The sequence below is a fragment of the Arachis duranensis genome, chromosome 4, assembly GCF_000817695.3.
Source record: "Arachis duranensis cultivar V14167 chromosome 4, aradu.V14167.gnm2.J7QH, whole genome shotgun sequence".
NCBI lineage: Eukaryota > Viridiplantae > Streptophyta > Magnoliopsida > Fabales > Fabaceae > Arachis > Arachis duranensis.
Window position 1 is genome coordinate 108,120,617 of NC_029775.3, and position 18,353 is coordinate 108,138,969.

Below are 18,353 nucleotides of genomic sequence, written 5' to 3' on the forward strand. Positions count from 1 at the left end.
AGTTATGGTGGCTGTAATATTGTGGTGCCTACACATGAGAGGTTCCTTGTTTGTCTCTATTTTTAGTCTTCTCATGCTAGTGGTTGTTGCTTTTGCAGGATATCCACCATTTTTGATGAGAAGATATATCTTAAAAGGTGCGTACATATATATTATTACTGCACCTTAATTGCACACTTTACTAATGATGAGTGTTAATTACAGCATAATTGAATCGTTGTTGATTGTGTGAGGTTATGCTTGGTTCTGTCGGGGGTAAAAATAAAGAGATGGTGAAGAATCAGTTAGTGTCATCAAAAAATGACAAACTTAAAATAATGGTCAAGCCTCTAATACATGGCATCCATAGGGATGATCCAGATTCATTAAAAAAAAGAAGTGACATGCACCACAATAAAAAAAAAGGAGGAGAACAATATTAAATAATTAATTAATGAATTCTTAATTATGTGCCTCACATAACACTCCCAAATTAAGGCATTATATAATATGTATAACTTTTACGACTTTTACACATAGATGCATACATAATATTATAGTAGGATCCTTGCTGATCTATATCTTGCTTTATTATAATTAACCCTATCTCTTATACTCTTTCTTTTTTTTTTTTGGAAAAATCTAATTTTATTATTTAATATATTAAAAATAACAATATATATATATATCAACCTAATTAATTATGTATATTATTTATTTTTTAATTAAACATACATGGTTTAAAAGAGTATATTATTATTTATCAAATATATTATTTGTTCACTCCATTGAACAAGCTATATAATATTATTCATCTCTTTAGTAACATCTTTGGAAGAGTGTCACATTCAATCAATTAATTTATATCCTATATATCTAAATGGTATACATACTATCATAGATATAACATGCATTGGATATAATAATATGAATGTGATCGTTTGGTATCCATATATGATATTTCATTTCTATTTTAATAGTATTGTTTTATTTTACAAAATCATATAAATATATAATACAAAAAATTATATATAAAATGACATCTTAAAAGATAATAGTGATAATATCATTATTATATGTCGTCTAATAATTAGAATGATTTTTACATGCGATGTATTTTTCTATTTGTTAAATTAAAGTTTATATTATTTTTTTCTTAACACACACATATATATAAAACGTAATTTGATCTTTTTTTCCATGGATAAAATCATCCTCTTCCTAATTTTCATCCACATTTTTATAAAACTAAAACACTAATTTTTCAAAAAGAGGAAACCAAAATAAAATATTAGATGAGCACGCAATATAATTTTTTTGGGAATAGATAATATTTTGTAATTTGTACATAGTACATACCCAAATTTGTATGCATATACTAAAAATTTTTTCTAAAGAATGTCTTCTAGAGATTTTTTTTTACCTATAAAATAGATTGGTATGGACTAAATGAATTGATATATGCAGAAAAAAGTCCTGCCATGCAATTTATGGTATTGTGAATTGGATTAGAAATGTGTTTACGAAAATATTTGTTGAAAACTATATCCAGAAAATAAGGGGTTCGAAGGGTTTATAATTGTGAACATTGCCATTAATATGGCAGTTTGATACATACATGATAATCTAAATATATTTTTATTGGTAGCCAATTTTTGTTTTTTAATAATTAAATTAAAATAGTAAAATTATACAAATTTTATCACTTTGCATTTCAAATTGATGGAAAAATATAAATAGGACAGCAAAGAATAAAAAGAGATGTTAATTATTATACAAATGACAACATTCTCAATTAAATTTTTAGCATTCCTATTTTTAAGCTTTTGTAATAGAAAAATGAAAACGAATTGTGAAAATGTTGCATTTGTTCCTACTAGAAATTGCTCTTATCCCCATTTCAAATCTTGTGAATTTGAAGCATTGATTAAAGTGGTATCATGATCAATTATACAATATTTTAGTTTTTGCTTGAATTGTGTTCATTAAGATGCTGTTCTTGGTTTTTAGTATTTATGATGAATTCACTTTGATGCTTAGCTAAAGTCTTTTGCGAATACAATCCATAGATTCATGCAGGAACAAGTGATCATGAAAAAATGAGAATATCTTTCAAATTAAAGCATGAAAAGTTGTCAGCTGTGAGATATGTAACGACCCAACTTCTAGCATGTCATGACCAATGCTAGCCGCCAGGCGCTACTACACGGTTTTTCCAAGAAACTTTAGACCCTATATTAAATATATACATATGAGCCTGTAGCGCTAGTCGAGATCGCGTGTCAGATATATAGATATAACGAAATAGATAATAGTTAAATAGATAATATATACATGAAGCATGAAAAATACAGAAAACATAGTAATATCATCCATATATGCCCGAAGGCTCATTTAGTACATCATAATTCACACCAAGTTACGTCGTTGCTTATTCATGAAAATATTTACAGACTCTATATTTATACTATCAGGCCTCGACTCACAAGAGTCACTGTAGTTTGGACCCATTCTAACTTGTTTATATAGGTATTTACAAAAGCACATAGCCCTCTAAAAGTCTATACAAAGCAAGAGCAAAGACAACTACTACCACTGCTACTATTATAACTACTACTTGTCATCAATCCCTGGTAGCTGAAGAAACACGGAAGTGCTGTGTGAAAGTAAAAGAAGTCGCTCTGACCCTCCGGTAATGCTACTGCTGCTCGCTAGTCCCAAGATTGGAAACTAAAAGAAGATCTCATCGGTTTGCATTTGCGAAATGGGGAAGTAAGGGGTGAGAACCTAAAGTTCCCAGCAAGGTACTACACAGGAATCCTATGGAATTCCGCAGCCTAGGTCTAAGACTTCGCGCAGTTAGGTCAGTAAGTCAAACAAACAAGTACATGCACAAGTATATAGTAGAATAGTAAACAAACACAAAGTATAGGAAGCAGAGACAAAATACAATCACAGGTACAAGTAAGCAACCACAAACATAGATAATGCAGCAACCAAGTATGATGCATGCCTGGTCCTATGCAGGCCATGACCTCATGCGTCGGTTGACTATCCATAACCCGACGTTACCTAGGAACTAGTCCTAGATAAGGTTTCCCAATTGTGTCCGTTCGTGTATATGTGTCGATGTGGTTAAGCATACCACCAGTTCGTGAGGGGTGTTCAAAACCGATCCGGACTAAACTAAACCGACCAACCGAACCAAAAAAATAAAAAACCGAACAAACTGAAAACCAAAAAAACCAAAAAAATGTGTTTAGCAGTTTTTTGCGGTTCGGTTCCGTTTTTGGTTCTGACCAGTAAAACCCTAACCGAACCGAACTGAATTGGTGGAATAAAAAAAACCCTAAAAACCAACCCCACACCATCCCACCCCCAATTCCCTTGGCCTTGAGTGCGAGTCCTGAGCAGCAGTGAGCCACTGAGCCCTAACCCCAATTAAAAGCTCTCAGCCCCAATTGAAAGCTCTGCCTCTCAGCCTCTCAGAGTTGCGCTCTCCTCTCTGCAGTGGTGCTCTCCTCTCACGGCGGTGAACCCACGTTCCTCCCAGTCTCCCACCACCTCTCAGCGAAGCCTTCCTCCCAACGCCGCCGAACCTCTTCACGGACAGAGCACCACGATGCTCCAGCCACAGTCGACCCTCGCACACCGCATTAGCAGTCTTGCAGAGCACGACCCTCGTGACCTCGTCCCTCGCATCCAGGAGTAGCAGAGCACGACTCTCACTCCCTCGCACCTAGCAGTAGTAGAGCACCACCCTCGCCACCCACAACACAGCACCCATAGCCACTAGTCACCGATTCAAGTCTCCCACCCGGTCACTGATTCAACACAGCACCCACGTTCCTCCCATTCTCCAACGCAGCCACCGATTCAAGTTAGATATGGATCTCGAGCCACCGAGTCAGGTATGTAATTTGGTTAAATCATTGATTAATTGTTGCTGTTTCCTGTTTGTTGTTATTGGTGTTGTTTACCAGTGTAAAACCCGATTTTGTTTAACCTTGCTATTGGTATTGTTTGTTATTGGTATTTTTGACCTTATTGTTACTGTTAATCGTTGCTAATCAGCATTGTTAATCATTACTGTTTATTGATTTATTGTTGACTTGGTAATTTGGTATTGTTGCTGCCTTGCTGGTTATTGATTCATTGCTATTTATTGATTCATTGTTGTGACTTGGTTAATTTTGTTAAATTATACTCAACATTGTTAATGATTGTTGTTTATTGATTTATTGCTGACTTGGTAATTTGGTATTGTTGCTGCCTTGTAGGTTATTGATTCATTGCTGGTTATTGATTCATTGTTGTGACTTAGTTAATTTGGTTAAATTATACTTAGCATTGTTAATCATTGCTGTTTATTGATTTATTACTGACTTGGTAATTTGGTATTGTTGCTGCCTTGCTAGTTATTGATTCATTTACTAGTGTTATATTATTATTATTGTTGTTCTTATTATGTAACTGCTTTTTTGTTTTATTCGAGAAGATACCATAACTTGGCTATCTTTTAATGGAATTTTATTTTTATTTTCAGTTGTGTTGAATGTTGAACTTTTAAACTTGTTTAATTGTTGTATTTGAATTCCTTTTGTCGTTAAATTTTATTAGACCAAGACTTTGTTAGCTATTGTGTATATGTGTTGGTCGATTTCAATGTTATGACTTTGTGAAATAGTATGGTAGTATTTTTTTTGAATTGATTGAAAAAACTGAACAAATCGAACCAAACCAAACCAATTTTGGCCTCAATAAAAAACCCGAACCAAACTGAACCGCAGTTTTATTACACGATCAGATCGGATGACTTTTTCCTCAAAAACCAAACCAAACCGCACCACGAACACCCTACGTGACAACAGGAAATCGTTGCAAAGCTTGACGCCATAATACGCACAAATGGGAAACATAGTTTTAGCAATCAGGGGGTAAATACCCGCCTCCAAACAACCTCTAGCACCTTGAGATTTACAGTTCTTTTTCCGCAGCACATCTAAATAAACTTTATCTCTAAGGGACTTCTCTGCCATTCTTTTTAAATAAAATTTGTCCCCGGTCCTTTCTTAAAATATCTCAACCTTGTCACATATTTTACCATTTTGTCCTTGGAAATTTTGTACATTTCCAATTTTACCCTTTTCAGGCATAACATTTTTCTGATTTTCTTTAGACTTTTAATAACGCTTTCACCACTATTGTTATTACTTCAACATTTTACCCTCATATTTTTTTCCTAGAAGACCTTCTTATCTTTCATTAAGTTAGTTAATACTTTTTAATTTGACTTTATGCCTAAAATTACTAATATGCCCCTAAGCACTCTAGTTTTACCGTTTAACCTAATTTAGCATCAAAATGTTACCGGGTTAATCCTAATATTTTTCTATGACCAAATTATCTATAATACTTTTAATTAATGAAAACTCTACCCTTAGGGACCTAAAAGATCATTTTATCTTTTATTAATTTATTTACCTATTCTAGTTATTACTTTTTACCGTTTTACTTCTAACTTTTACTAAAACTTTTATTTAGACCCGAAACTTTATTATAATTATAATTTTGAATCAACTAATTTATATAATTACTATCTTACCCCTAATAATATTAAGTTCAGAATTTTATTTATTTTTCATTTAAATTACATTTTTCACTCTCTTTTTACCCAAAAATGACTATAACACCTTTTTTTACACCTTTGTTTCGTAGGATTAAAATCAGTTTTCTAACCTCTTTCTAACACTTATACACGTGACTTTCATGACCGTTTAGTGGCTGAATTTTCAGGAGTATATTTTTTCATTCTTATCCATTTTTAGTGACTTTTAAGGCTTGAAACTTAAACCCCAAGTGCTCCAAATAATTTTAGTGATATCATAAAATTTTCAAAGGCAAATAAGCTTCATATATCACTCAAATAATAGTCCAAAAATAGAGAAGCATCACTAAATTTTCAAAATTAAGAATCAAACACAAAATCATCACACAGTGGCCATATGAACACCGAAAATAAGCACAAACATACTCTAACTAATCCTAACCCTTACCTCTTATGTAATTCAGTTATTAAACCTTTAATACACTGGAAAATGTACACACAAGGGCAGAAGCACAACTGGTGATGGTGCACTTTTGTTTTTGGCCGAAAGTGTCGCAAAAACGTCGAAATTCAACCACTTTGAGCTCGAATTTTTCTAACTCCTTAGGCGTGCTCCATGGGTGCTTCAAGAGGAGTTTTCTATACATGGAGGAGAGTAAGAATTCATCATGGCTACTGTTTTTAAAATAGAAAATGAAAAGAGGAAGAACAAGGGTTTACCTAGCCGAAATTTTAGTATAAACGCAAGGATTAGCAAAAACAGACAACAGTTTGTGCTTGTATGGTTTGAGTCCTTGAAGAACACGTGAAGAACAATGTAAGAAGAGTTGAAATAGTGGCTGGGGCAAATAGAACAAGTTTAATAATTTTCTATCTTTCTCTCTCAAGAATTCGGTGAAAAGAGTGTAAAAATGTGTAAAGTGTTTTGTGAATTTTCTGGTAAATGCTTCCTTAAATAAAAAATAAAAGTCTTGATGAATTTATGATAAAAAAAGGGGCTGGAGTTTTCCTGGTCAAGGGCTGGGTTTCAATGAATAAGGGGTGTGAAAACGAGAAAGCTTGGTCAGCGTTTGCATGTCGAGCATATCCACAATTAACCGCAGTTAGTTACTCGAGGTTAAATGCACAGCAGAGAGGGGTGAAAGGCTGAGATAGTCTCGGCCCAGAGGTTGAGAAGGAGAGACAAGTTACTTTGGTGACAAGTAAGAAGATTTGGGATCTCTAAGAGTCGTTTGCGGAATACTAGTTAGATATTCGGTTCGGAGTAAATTTTACCGTGTGGTAAAATAATTAATGGCTAAGATTTATTCTTAAAAAAATAAATTATAAATGAATGGCTAATATTAATATTGGGACACAATTATCAAGGTAGGAATTATTTTTACCACTAGTTTCAAAATTTTCGGATACAAGAGTTTTTCTCGACGGACGCAAAACCGTCACTAAAAGTGAATTTCCGACTCCAAAAGTCTCTAGTGAGAAAATAAACCAATGGTAATCTAATATCTATTATTTACTAGTCAAACTTGACTTAGGAGAATTAATTACCCTCGTAAAGTCAATTTTGACCATATTAATGGCCTTTTTCTTTTTAATTTTTAGTTTTTTTCTTTTTTCTTTGTTTTCTCCTTTTTTTTGTTTTTTTACCATTGGGCCAGCCTCACTATTTTTTTTTGGGCCATGGTTTGGAATTTTGAAAAATAAATTTGGAAATAGCCAAAAAAGTTTGTTTATCGAAAATCAGGTTCGTACATTCTACCACTCTTAAAGAAAATTTTGCCCTCAAAATTTCAGTTATGCACAAGGAATTATAATGACATCTATGTCTTTGTTATGGTTAAGGTTCTTAGTTAGCGTAACACTCACCTCAAGCGAAGTGACCGGATCTAGTGGGGCTTGTTAGTAGTCACGGTAAAACTCTACTCTGGTGATGGGGTCTAGAGGCGCTATCTGAAATCCTCTTGTGGCAGTTCCTTGCAAGATGTCCCTCATTATTGCAGTAGTAGCATATATTTGTACCAAACCGACAAGGCCTCCCGCCATGATTTTTCCCATACTTCGGGCATACGAAGTCATCCTGAGTTTGTTAAGGTTGTTCTCCCTGTACCCATCCTAGGTCATGATTATTGTTACTACCATTGAAACGAATGGGAAGGTCCGCTCTAGGTCGGTTCCAGTGCTGTTGCTGTCCGTTAGATTTGAAATCTCTATCCCGAGGAGCTAGTCTCCGATCGAAACTATGTTGTGCAGTGTCTCGATGATTTGCTCATGCAACTGCCAACTTCTTTTAATATTCCTCTGCCAGTTGACTCTTATTGACTAATTCAGCAAAGTTCCTGATCTCTATTGCACCCACTAAGGCTAACAGCTCCTCTCTAAGACCTCTCTCATACTTAATATACTTCCACTCCTCATATTCTGCAAGTTTTCTTGGCACACCTTCGAAAATCGACACAAGTCCTTGAATATCCGGATGTACTCAGCCACCGTCATGCTTTCCTACCTCAACTGCAATAATTCCAACTCTTTGGTAGTGTGGCCGGACGAAAGGAAAATACTTCTTGTAGAAGTCAGTGCGAAAGTCAGCCCAAGTGATCTCAGCGCCTCCTTGTTCTAACAACTGGCTCATTCCCTGCCACCAATGCTGTGCATCCCCCTTCAGCTATAAATGGCGAACTTCACTTGTTGTTCTTCAGGGACATGTTGCACCGGCAGAGTCCGTTCTATGGCACGAAACCAATCATCTGCCCCCGTCGGGTTGATGGTTCCAGAGAAATTGAGCGGATTAACATTAAGGAAAGATGCCAAAATCATTGGCCTATCCCCCTCGAGTATCCTGTTTTCTTATCCATTTCCATTTCCATGGTCGTTCCCATTACCGTTCTCCTGATGTCATTCCATTCTTTCCACTGCTCTGTTGGTTACAGCGACGGAATCATGCATAGCTACAGCCATTGTGTTCATAGATTCTAACAAGACGACCGGGTCAAATGCCAGCTTGAAACTCGAACTCGCTTGACGTGGGCTACGCCTGTTTGCAAACATCGAGGTTCTGTTAACACTAAACGATCAACGTTAAGGTGATCAGTCTTAACATATCTAGTTTAAGTGCTAACATTTCCAAAATGAATGCTCACAGACCATCATGTAAAATGTATCATTAGAGATACCCTAACAGCATGAAAATACACAAGCAGAGCATGCAGTGAAGCATGGTCAGTCCATCCCCAGGTTCTACCAAGGACGAACTGCTCTGATACCATTTGTAACGACTTAGCTTCTAGCATGTCATGACCAATGCTAGCCGCTAGGCGCTACTACACGGCTTTCCCTAAAGACTTTAGACCCTATATTAAATATATACATCTGAGCCTGTAGCACTAGTCGAGATCGCGTGTCAAATATATAGATATAACGAAATAAATAATAGTTAAATAGATAATATATACATGAAGCATAGAAAATACAGCAAACATAGTAATATCATCCATATATGCCCGAAGGCTTATTTACTACATCATAATTCACACCAAGTTATGTTGTTGTTTATTCATGAAAATATTTACAGACTCTATATTTATACTAACAGGCCTTGACTCACAAGAGTCACTGTAGTCTGGGACCCATTCTAACTTGTTTATATACGTATTTACAAAAGCACCTAACTCTCTAACAGTCTATACAAAGCAAGGGCAAAGATAACTACTACCACTGCTATTATTATAACTACTACTGGTCATCGATCCCTGGTAGCTGAGGAAACATGGAAGTGTTGTGTGAAAGTAAAAGAAGTTGCTCTAACCCTCCGGTAATGCTACTGCTGCTTGCTAGTCCCAAGATTGGAAACTCAAAGAAGATCTCGTCGGTTTGCATCTGCAGAATAGGGAAGTAAGGGGTGAGAACCTAAGGTTTCCAACAGGGTACTACATAGGATTCCTATGGAATTCCGCAGCCTAAGTCTAAGACTTTGCGCAGTTAGGTCGGTAAGTCACACAAATAAGTACAAGCAAAAGTATATAGCAGAATAGTAAAGAAACACAAAGTACAGGAAGCAGAGACAAAATACAATCACAGGTACAAGTAAGCAACCACAAACAAAGATAATGCAGCAACCAAGTATGATGCATCCCTAGTCCTATGCAGGCCATGATCTCATGCGTCGGTTGACTACCCGCAACTCGACATTACCTAGGAACTAGTCCTACATATGGTTTTCCAATTGCGTTCGTCCGTGTATACATGTTGATGTGGTTAAGCATACCACCAGTCCGTGACAACAGCCAATCGTCGCAAAGCTTGACGCCATAATATACGCACAAAGGGGAAACATAGTTTTAGCAATCAGTGGGTAAATACCCGCCTCCAAACAACCTCTAGCACCTTGGGATTTATAGTACTTTTTCCGTGGCACATCTCAATAAACTTTATCTTTAAGGGACTTCTCTGCCATTCTTTTTAAATAAAATTTATGCCCGGGTCTTTTTTAAATGTCTCAGCCTTGTCACATATTTTACCATTTTTTCCTTGAAAATTTTGTACATTTTCAATTTTACTCTTTTCATGCATAACCTTTTTCTGATTTTCTTTAGACTTTTAATAACGCTTTCACGACTATTATTATTACTTCAACATTTTACCCTCTTATTTTTTTCTAAAAGACCTTCTTATCTTTCATTAAGTTAGTTAATACTTTTTAGTTTGACTTTATGTCAAAAATTACTAATATGCCCCTAAGCATTCTAGTTTTACTGTTTAACCTAATTTAGCGTCAAAATACCGGGTTAATCCTAATATTTTTCTATGACCAAATTATCCATAATACTTTTAATTAATGCCAATTCTACCCTTAGGGACCTAAAAGATCATTTTATCCTTTATTAATTTATTTACCTATTCTAATTATTACTTTTTACCGTTTTACTTCTAACTTTTACTAAAATTTTTATTTAGACCCGAAACTTTATTATAATTATAATTTTAACTCAACTAATTTATATAATTACTATCTTACCTCTAATAATATTAAGTTCAGAATTTTATTTATTTTTCATTTAAATTACATTTTTCACTCTCTTTTTACCCAAAAATGACTATAACACTTTTTTTTACACGTTTGTTTCATAGGATTAAAATCAGCTTTCTAACCTCTTTCTAACACTTATACACGTGATTTTCATGATCATTTAGTGGCTGAATTTTCAGGGGTATAATTTTTTATTTTTAGTGACTTTTAAGGCTTGAAACTTAAACCCCAAGTGCTCCAAATAATTTTAGTGATATCATAAAATTTTCAGAGACAAATAAGCTTCATATATCACTCAAATAATAGTCCAAAAATAGAGAAATATCACTGAATTTCAATAATTAAGAATCAAGCACAAAATCATCACAAAGTGGCCATATGAACATCGAAAACAAGCACAAACATACTCTAACTAATCCTAACCCTTACCTCTTACGTAATTCAGTTATTAAACCTTTAATACACTGAAAAATGTGCACACAAGGGCAGAAGTACAGCTGGTGATGGTGCACTTTTGTTTTTGGCCGAAAGTGTCGCAAAAATGTCAAAATTCAACCACTTTGAGCTCGAATTTCTCTAACTCCTTAAGCATGCTCCATGGATGCTTCAAGAGGAGTTATCTATACATGGAGGGGAGTAAGAATTCATCATGGCTACTATTTTTAAAATAGAAAACGAAAAAAGGAAGAACAAGGGTTTACCTAGCCGAAATTTCGGTATAAATGCAAGGATTAGCGAAAACGGGCAACAGTTTGTGCTTGTATGGTTTGAGTCCTTGAAGAACACATGAAGAACAATGTAAGAAGAGTTGAAATAGTGGCTGGGGCATAGAGAACAAGTTTAAGAATTTTCTATCTTTCTCTCTCAAGAATTCGGTCAAAAGAGTGTAAAAATGTGTAAAGTGTTTTGTAAATTTTGTGGCAAATGCTTCCTTAAATAAAAAATCAAAGTCTTGATGAATTTATAATGGTAAAAGGGGCTGGAGTTTTCATGGTCAAGGGCTGGTCTTCAATGAATAAGGGGCGTGAAAACGAGGAAGCTTGGTCAACGCTTGCATGTCGAGCATATTTGCAATTAACCGTCACTAAAAGTGAATTTCCAGCTCAAAAAGTCTCTTGTGAGAAAATAAACCAATGGTAGTCTAATATATATTATTTACTAGTCAAACTTGACTTAGGAAAATTAATTACCCTCGTAAAGTCAATTTTGACTATATTATTGGCCTTTTTTTTAATTTTTAATTTTTTTCTCCCTTTTTTTGTTTTGTTTTTACTATTGGGCTAGCCTCACTATTTCTTATTGGGTCGTGGTTTGGAATTTGGCAAAATAAATTTGAAAATGGGAAAGTATGAGGAGGCAATGAAATATTTATACAATGTACAATGAAGGTTTATGGAGTATTAGAGATATAATTATTAATGTTACATTTTTCTATCAGCTGAATCTTTTGGGATGAGTGGTATCATGACATGGTATTAAAGCGCTAGATCTGAAAGGTCAAGAGTTCGATCCTTGGTGAACCCAAAAATTAAATTAATTTTTCGAGAAGATGTTTATTATCCCTTGTACTCGGATGGTTATTCTAAATAGTATAGGGGATGTTCATTTCATAACTTAATAGCCATTGTACACATTGTACAAATAGTCCATTGTCTCCCTAGCGGGATCCTTTGAAAATAGCCAGAAAAGTCTGTTTATCGAAAACCAAGTTCTTACAAGATATCTTAGTAGAAATTTGGCGTTTCCTTCAGAAAAATGATCAATTGAAAAGCTTCTTTGATTCCATGTTTCTCAAAAGCTTCAAGAACATTATCGTTGATGTGAAAGAGGATGCTGAAAAGAGAACAATGTTGTATGATGGTGATGAAGGAATACATAGTAGTGGAACCCAATGGAATCATACTTTGAGTTTGAACAATACTACTGTTTATTACTTGCCAAAACTCTGTTCATAAGATTAGCTTAATTTTTTATTTGACACTGTACATTTTCAATTCATGTATAATATATTTGATATATGATGCTATTTATTAAAAGTTGTTTGCTTGCTTACTTGTGTCTAAATGAAAAACTTTTTACTTAGATGCAAAGTAATGAATTCATCATAAGTCTTGTGAAGTAGCCTTGTTATTGCACAATGCATGTAGCGTGGAGTAATGAAATAATGAAGGATTAAAAAAATGCTGATAGACATTTTGTCACAAAAAAATATTTACATGTATAAATTTTTCCAAGCGTATCCACCATTGAACATAATGGTTTATTCTTTGGTTGTTGGTGAAAAAAGAATATAGTATATATAAAATCCTAGAATCTGTATTAAGGTAAGTGAATGAAGGAGGTCCGAAATTTTTGAATATGTTTTCATGCTTGCATGGTCATCCTATTTTTACTATTGGATGAAAAAAAATCTTTATAATTGATAAGGATATTGATTTATTCTTTTAACCATCAACCACAAATTAAAACTCAGTCTATAACCTCTTAATTACAGAAGTTTACTAGCTCTTTTAAGAGTTTGACAACCTTAATTAATATTTTAAACTTGCATGCATGACTTTGATTCAAAATTCTTAGACATTTCTTCAGGTGAGGGCAATGAAACTAGTCAATAATAGGTTTATTGATTATAGAAAAGATGGACATCCTTCCATATATAGAAAGGATTATAAACCATCAACAACAGATCATATATAAGGTTGTATTGAGTTAGTTATATATAGTTTGATTGTGTGACAATATTATGTATAGGCTTTTATATCTAGTTTCCTTCGTACCCAAATTTCGAGCATTGTTACATATAATCCAATTATTGTTAAACAACTCGATGAAATAGACAAAAAAATTAGTATCAAATAATATAAATTGCAACAAGCAATTAATTATCTCAACTTAATACTATTAAAATTAGATACAGCAAAGGGGATATAAATTACAAATAAATTATGGGTGATTGAGTTTATTGAGTTAAAATTAATGTTCACGAGCGTTGTCCATAATGATCTTTCTCCATTCATTGGAGGATCTCAAAACCAAGTCTACGATAGTTGTGATTAGCACTTAATTTTCAGACATCTAAAAGCAACAAACAAAAAGAGAAAAAATAAATTTAAAATGAAGAAGTTAACAAGGTCTTACAAATTTTTTAAAACATATAGAAAATAAAATGATTGATATTGTCACCTTAGGTAGTATCTTAGGATTGAATGAATATTCCATATGCAATCAGCTTAGTAAAGATTGATCCTCTTGAACTCTTTTATTGCAGACAATCATACCTTTAGATCTTCTTTTCTTATTAGCTCTCTTTCTCTTCCTTGGTAAGCTCTGTTTCTTCCTTAATATCACGCTTGCCTTTGAACACCTCCTCAGGAGCCAGCATAGTTGCATCTGAGACAGCTATAGGCGCAATCTGTCCATGAAAAGTGTATCACATTGTAAGACATTAGTAGCTGGAAGAAGCAAAAATTAAATTCTTCCATGCCAGAATAGGCATATTAATTTGAACAGACATGTCCTCTATAACCTGTCAAGTTCAACACAAGCCAATTAAAAAGACAGAATAACTAGTGTTGTGCATATCTATCAAGGACAACCTGCAGTATGATATAATACTGGTTTTGGAGCAATGGTTAATACAAAATTCAATTCATTGATTAAAGTTCATCCAAAAATTTTTGAGATAACTCTGCATATAGGAATTGAATAGAAATTATAGTTAAGAAAAGGAGACATATAGGATCAGAGATTTTATCAATATCCACTTTCCCTTCCTAGGTAATATAAAACATTATTTGCTGCAACAACTTCCTTGTCCCGTTGTTTATACCTGCATATTTACTCATTAATGATACGGGTACAAATTATAACAAAAACTAATTGGAGAAGGGACACCTTATGTGAAAATTAATAAGCATTTGTTGTATACAATGTAAACGTACAAAAAAACAGTGGTAGAAACTCTTACCAAGCTTTTCTCTCAACTGTGTTGTGCCAAAATTAATTGAATTTTCATTTGTGAGGACTTCAGGGAGGTAAAATAAGGTGTATCTGATTCATATAAGCCATGCATGTTCCACATGGCATAGTTTGAGAAAAGATGAAACTTTTGCTCAACTATGGTCTTATCTGAGATCAAGAAGGTTGATTTCCAGCCACGGCCAATTGGAGAAGAAGGATTATCATCTTCACCTAAGACCCTTATGTACAACAATCCATGTTCCTCTAACTGCTCAACGAACTCAGGTTAATCTTTTCATACACAACATGGCTCAGAACTATTGGTGTTTCACCTCCACTTCACAGAAAAAAGAACAACTTTAAAAGAAATTCTGGCCACCAATTAAGAGAAACATTGCAACTTTATGCAAAAAAATGCATTGAATATCATTCAATAAATTAGCTGACCTTAACATAATTGAATGGACCTGGTCGATCGGTGCACCAAAGTGACATAATAATATTAATACTCAAAGAAAACAATTTTCTGAGTTTCTTGTTATCCAAGGTATTTTTCATAGATTCTCTTGTCCATACACACATCAGCAAAATGGGTGTGTTGAGCGCAAGCATGGGCACATCACTGAAAGAGGCCTTGATATGCTTGCTCGGGCATCTATTCCCCTTGTCCATTGGGATGATGCTTTTCTTTCGGCAACTTATGTGATAAACAGATTGCCATCTCTAAATACAAAAAACCTCACACCTTATTAGCCTTTACATCATCACAGCCCTGATTATCGCTTTCTTAGAATTTTTGGATGTTTTTCATCTAATAAATTTGACTCTAAATCTGAATTATCTGTCTTTTTAGACTATACATCAAACCATAAGAATTATAAATACCTTCTTAAATCTGGCAAAGTGATTATCACTCGTCATGTTCTCTTTGATGAGAATCAATTTCCATATTCCACTCTTTTTCCTCAAACAACTCTTACACCATCTAAACAACAATTCCCTCATACTTCTTTAGTTCTTCCTTTTCACACCACTCACCATACATCTAGTACCAATTACACTACACCTACACCACATAACTCAACTCCTCTTTCTATTACTTCCCTTAATTTGAGGATATTTTTGTCACTTTGTAATATTTCATATACTGCTTTTTTCTGATGTTGGGTCAATTTATTTTTCACATATTGCTCTGAATAATTGGCCACCAATTTGCATATCTATATACTTATTGACCCCATTTTGCACTTCCTACTTAGTACATTCATGTATATAGTTGGAGCCCTTATCTATATCTTCCTTTATTATAATTAACCCTATCTCTTATACTCTTTCTTCTTTTTTTTTGAAAAATCTAATTTTATTATTAATCAAGCTAATTATTTATATATATTATTTATTTTTTAATTAAACATACATGACTTAAAAGAGTATATTATTATTTATCAAATATACTATTTATACACTTCATTGAACGAAGCTACCACAATATTATTCATCACTTTAGTATATGAATATTTCATTTCTATTTTATGAATGTGACCGTTTGGCTATCCATATATGGATATTTCATTTCTATTTTAATATTATTTTATTTTATAAAATCATATAAATATATAATACAAAAAATTATATCTAAAATAACATTATGGAATTATCATTTCGTTAATAATATTGTTAACATTATAATAATAATAATGTTTTCATAAAGTGAAAAGAGAAAATCTATTATTCAAAAAAAGGCCAAATATAGTTCATTTTTAAATTTCAGTCCACAGCTAATAACTTCTCTTTTTTGTAATAACTACAGCTAATAATTTGGACGAAACCGTACTTAGTCCATTTTGTAGTTGGGTTTAAGCTGATACCAATAATAGGCCAAGAAAATAGGACTCTTAATAAAAGATCATTGGTTTATGACCAAAAACCAAAGGTGATTCGTTGACCCCCAAAAAATAAATAAATATGAATATAAATGGTTAGAATCAAGGTTGCCCATTATTAATTGGGAAAAAAATAGTAAACTCGATGTATTTATTACAACAGAAAACTACTAACAAAAAAAAAAAAATCAATGAAATTAAATACAAATCTTGAGTATACTTAAAGTTAGAAAAAGATAAATAAAAATTAAATTATCATTAAATTTGTAATTTTTATCACTACAAAACTAATTCCTTCTTTAATATAATAAGTAACCGTTTTGCATTCAAAATCCAACAAAATTAACAAATAGCCAAAAAATCATTCCAATAAATATTAGCGAACTTTGTTTCCTTGACCCCCAAAATGATCTTTTATGCAATAATCAATGATACCCAAATGAATTTACGTGATGTGCAAGTTAGTTATTAATGTCTAACTCTAACCCTCTCTATATATATGCTCCTTAAAATCCCACTATATGCATCAACTCTTCACTTCTCAAAATAAAAACTACAAAAGAAGAGACATATCATAGAGAGGTGCAAAAAAGGTTAAAGAAACAATTAAAAAAATGAGTTTTTGCTCAAAGGCACCCTTAATTTTCCTCATCACTTTTATAATTATCACAAATTGCTTGTCCTCCGATGCACAAAAATGTCGCCCAAGCGGCCGAATCATAGGGAAGAAACCTCCTCCAGGACAGTGCAACCAAGAAGATGATTCGGATTGTTGCTTGCAAGGCAAGGTATACACAACCTATGAATGTTCGCCACAAGTGACAGCCCAAACAAAGGCCTATCTCACACTTAACAGCTTCCAGAAAGGTGGAGACGGCGGCGGCCCTTCAGAGTGTGACAACAAGTACCACCCGGACGACACTCCGGTAGTAGCCCTGTCAACAGGATGGTTCAACAATAAGAGCAGGTGTCTAAACAACATTAGGATCAGCGCGAATGGGAGGAGCGTGGTGGCGATGGTGGTGGATGAGTGTGACTCAAGAAAGGGGTGTGATGAGGACCATGATTACCAACCTCCTTGTAAGAACAACATTGTTGATGCCTCTAAGGCTGTTTGGGAAGCATTGGGTGTACCACATGATCAATGGGGTGGCATGGACATTACTTGGTCTGATGCTTGATGTTTGTATCCATTTGGGTTGAAGTGCATTCACATGTTTGTGTTTCTAATTTTCTATGTTGTAATTTAATGATTATTATGTTATGTCATGTTTTGTTTTGTTTGTAAACCTATTTGTATCATAATATATGTTGTCAAATATATGAGCCTTTTGTTGTAAAACAACTAAATAAATAAATAAGGAAGATATAATATAAAATAAAGAAGTGTTGATAGAAGACTCTAATATTAATATAATTAGCTCAATAGAAATTATTCATATATTATAAGTAGTAACAAAAGAAAGAGAGAGAGAGAAACTATTCATAAAGAATAAAGAGAGAGAAAGATATTTTAGTAATATAAAGGAAGAGAGAGGATTTTATTATTGCTTGTATGTTGTACGTAAGGCTATGAAGCCTTATTTATAGCTTTACAAATTCAGCTTTCATTAAAGTTGGTCTACATAATAATCTCATCTTTCTCTCTTGAAAACTTCAGCATTAATGGGCATCCATCTGTCATTCTTATCACAACACTCCCCCTTAGATGACCATTTAGGATTATTGCCTCGTTAAAACCTTACTAAAGAAAAATCCAGTGGAAAAAAATCTTAGTAAAGGAAAAAGAGTACAATATCCATTAATGATGGGGACTGCCTCATTAAAAACCTTGTCAAGAAAAACCCAATGGGAAAAAAAACCTGACCAAGGAAAAAAGAGTACAGTCTCCCCCTCTTGC

The 18,353-nt window shown here is 33.7% G+C and overlaps 1 protein-coding gene across 1 annotated transcript; it reads left to right on the forward strand.

The window, feature by feature from the left end:
- The first annotated feature begins 16,892 nt into the window (after window positions 1–16,892).
- LOC107485695 (putative ripening-related protein 1) lies at window positions 16,893–17,634 on the forward strand. Its single transcript, XM_021140899.2, has 2 exons — window positions 16,893–16,913; window positions 17,032–17,634. The coding sequence occupies exons 1-2, from the start codon at window positions 16,893–16,895 to the stop codon at window positions 17,632–17,634; spliced, it is 624 nt and encodes a 207-aa protein (XP_020996558.2).
- Window positions 17,635–18,353: the final 719 nt, after the last annotated feature.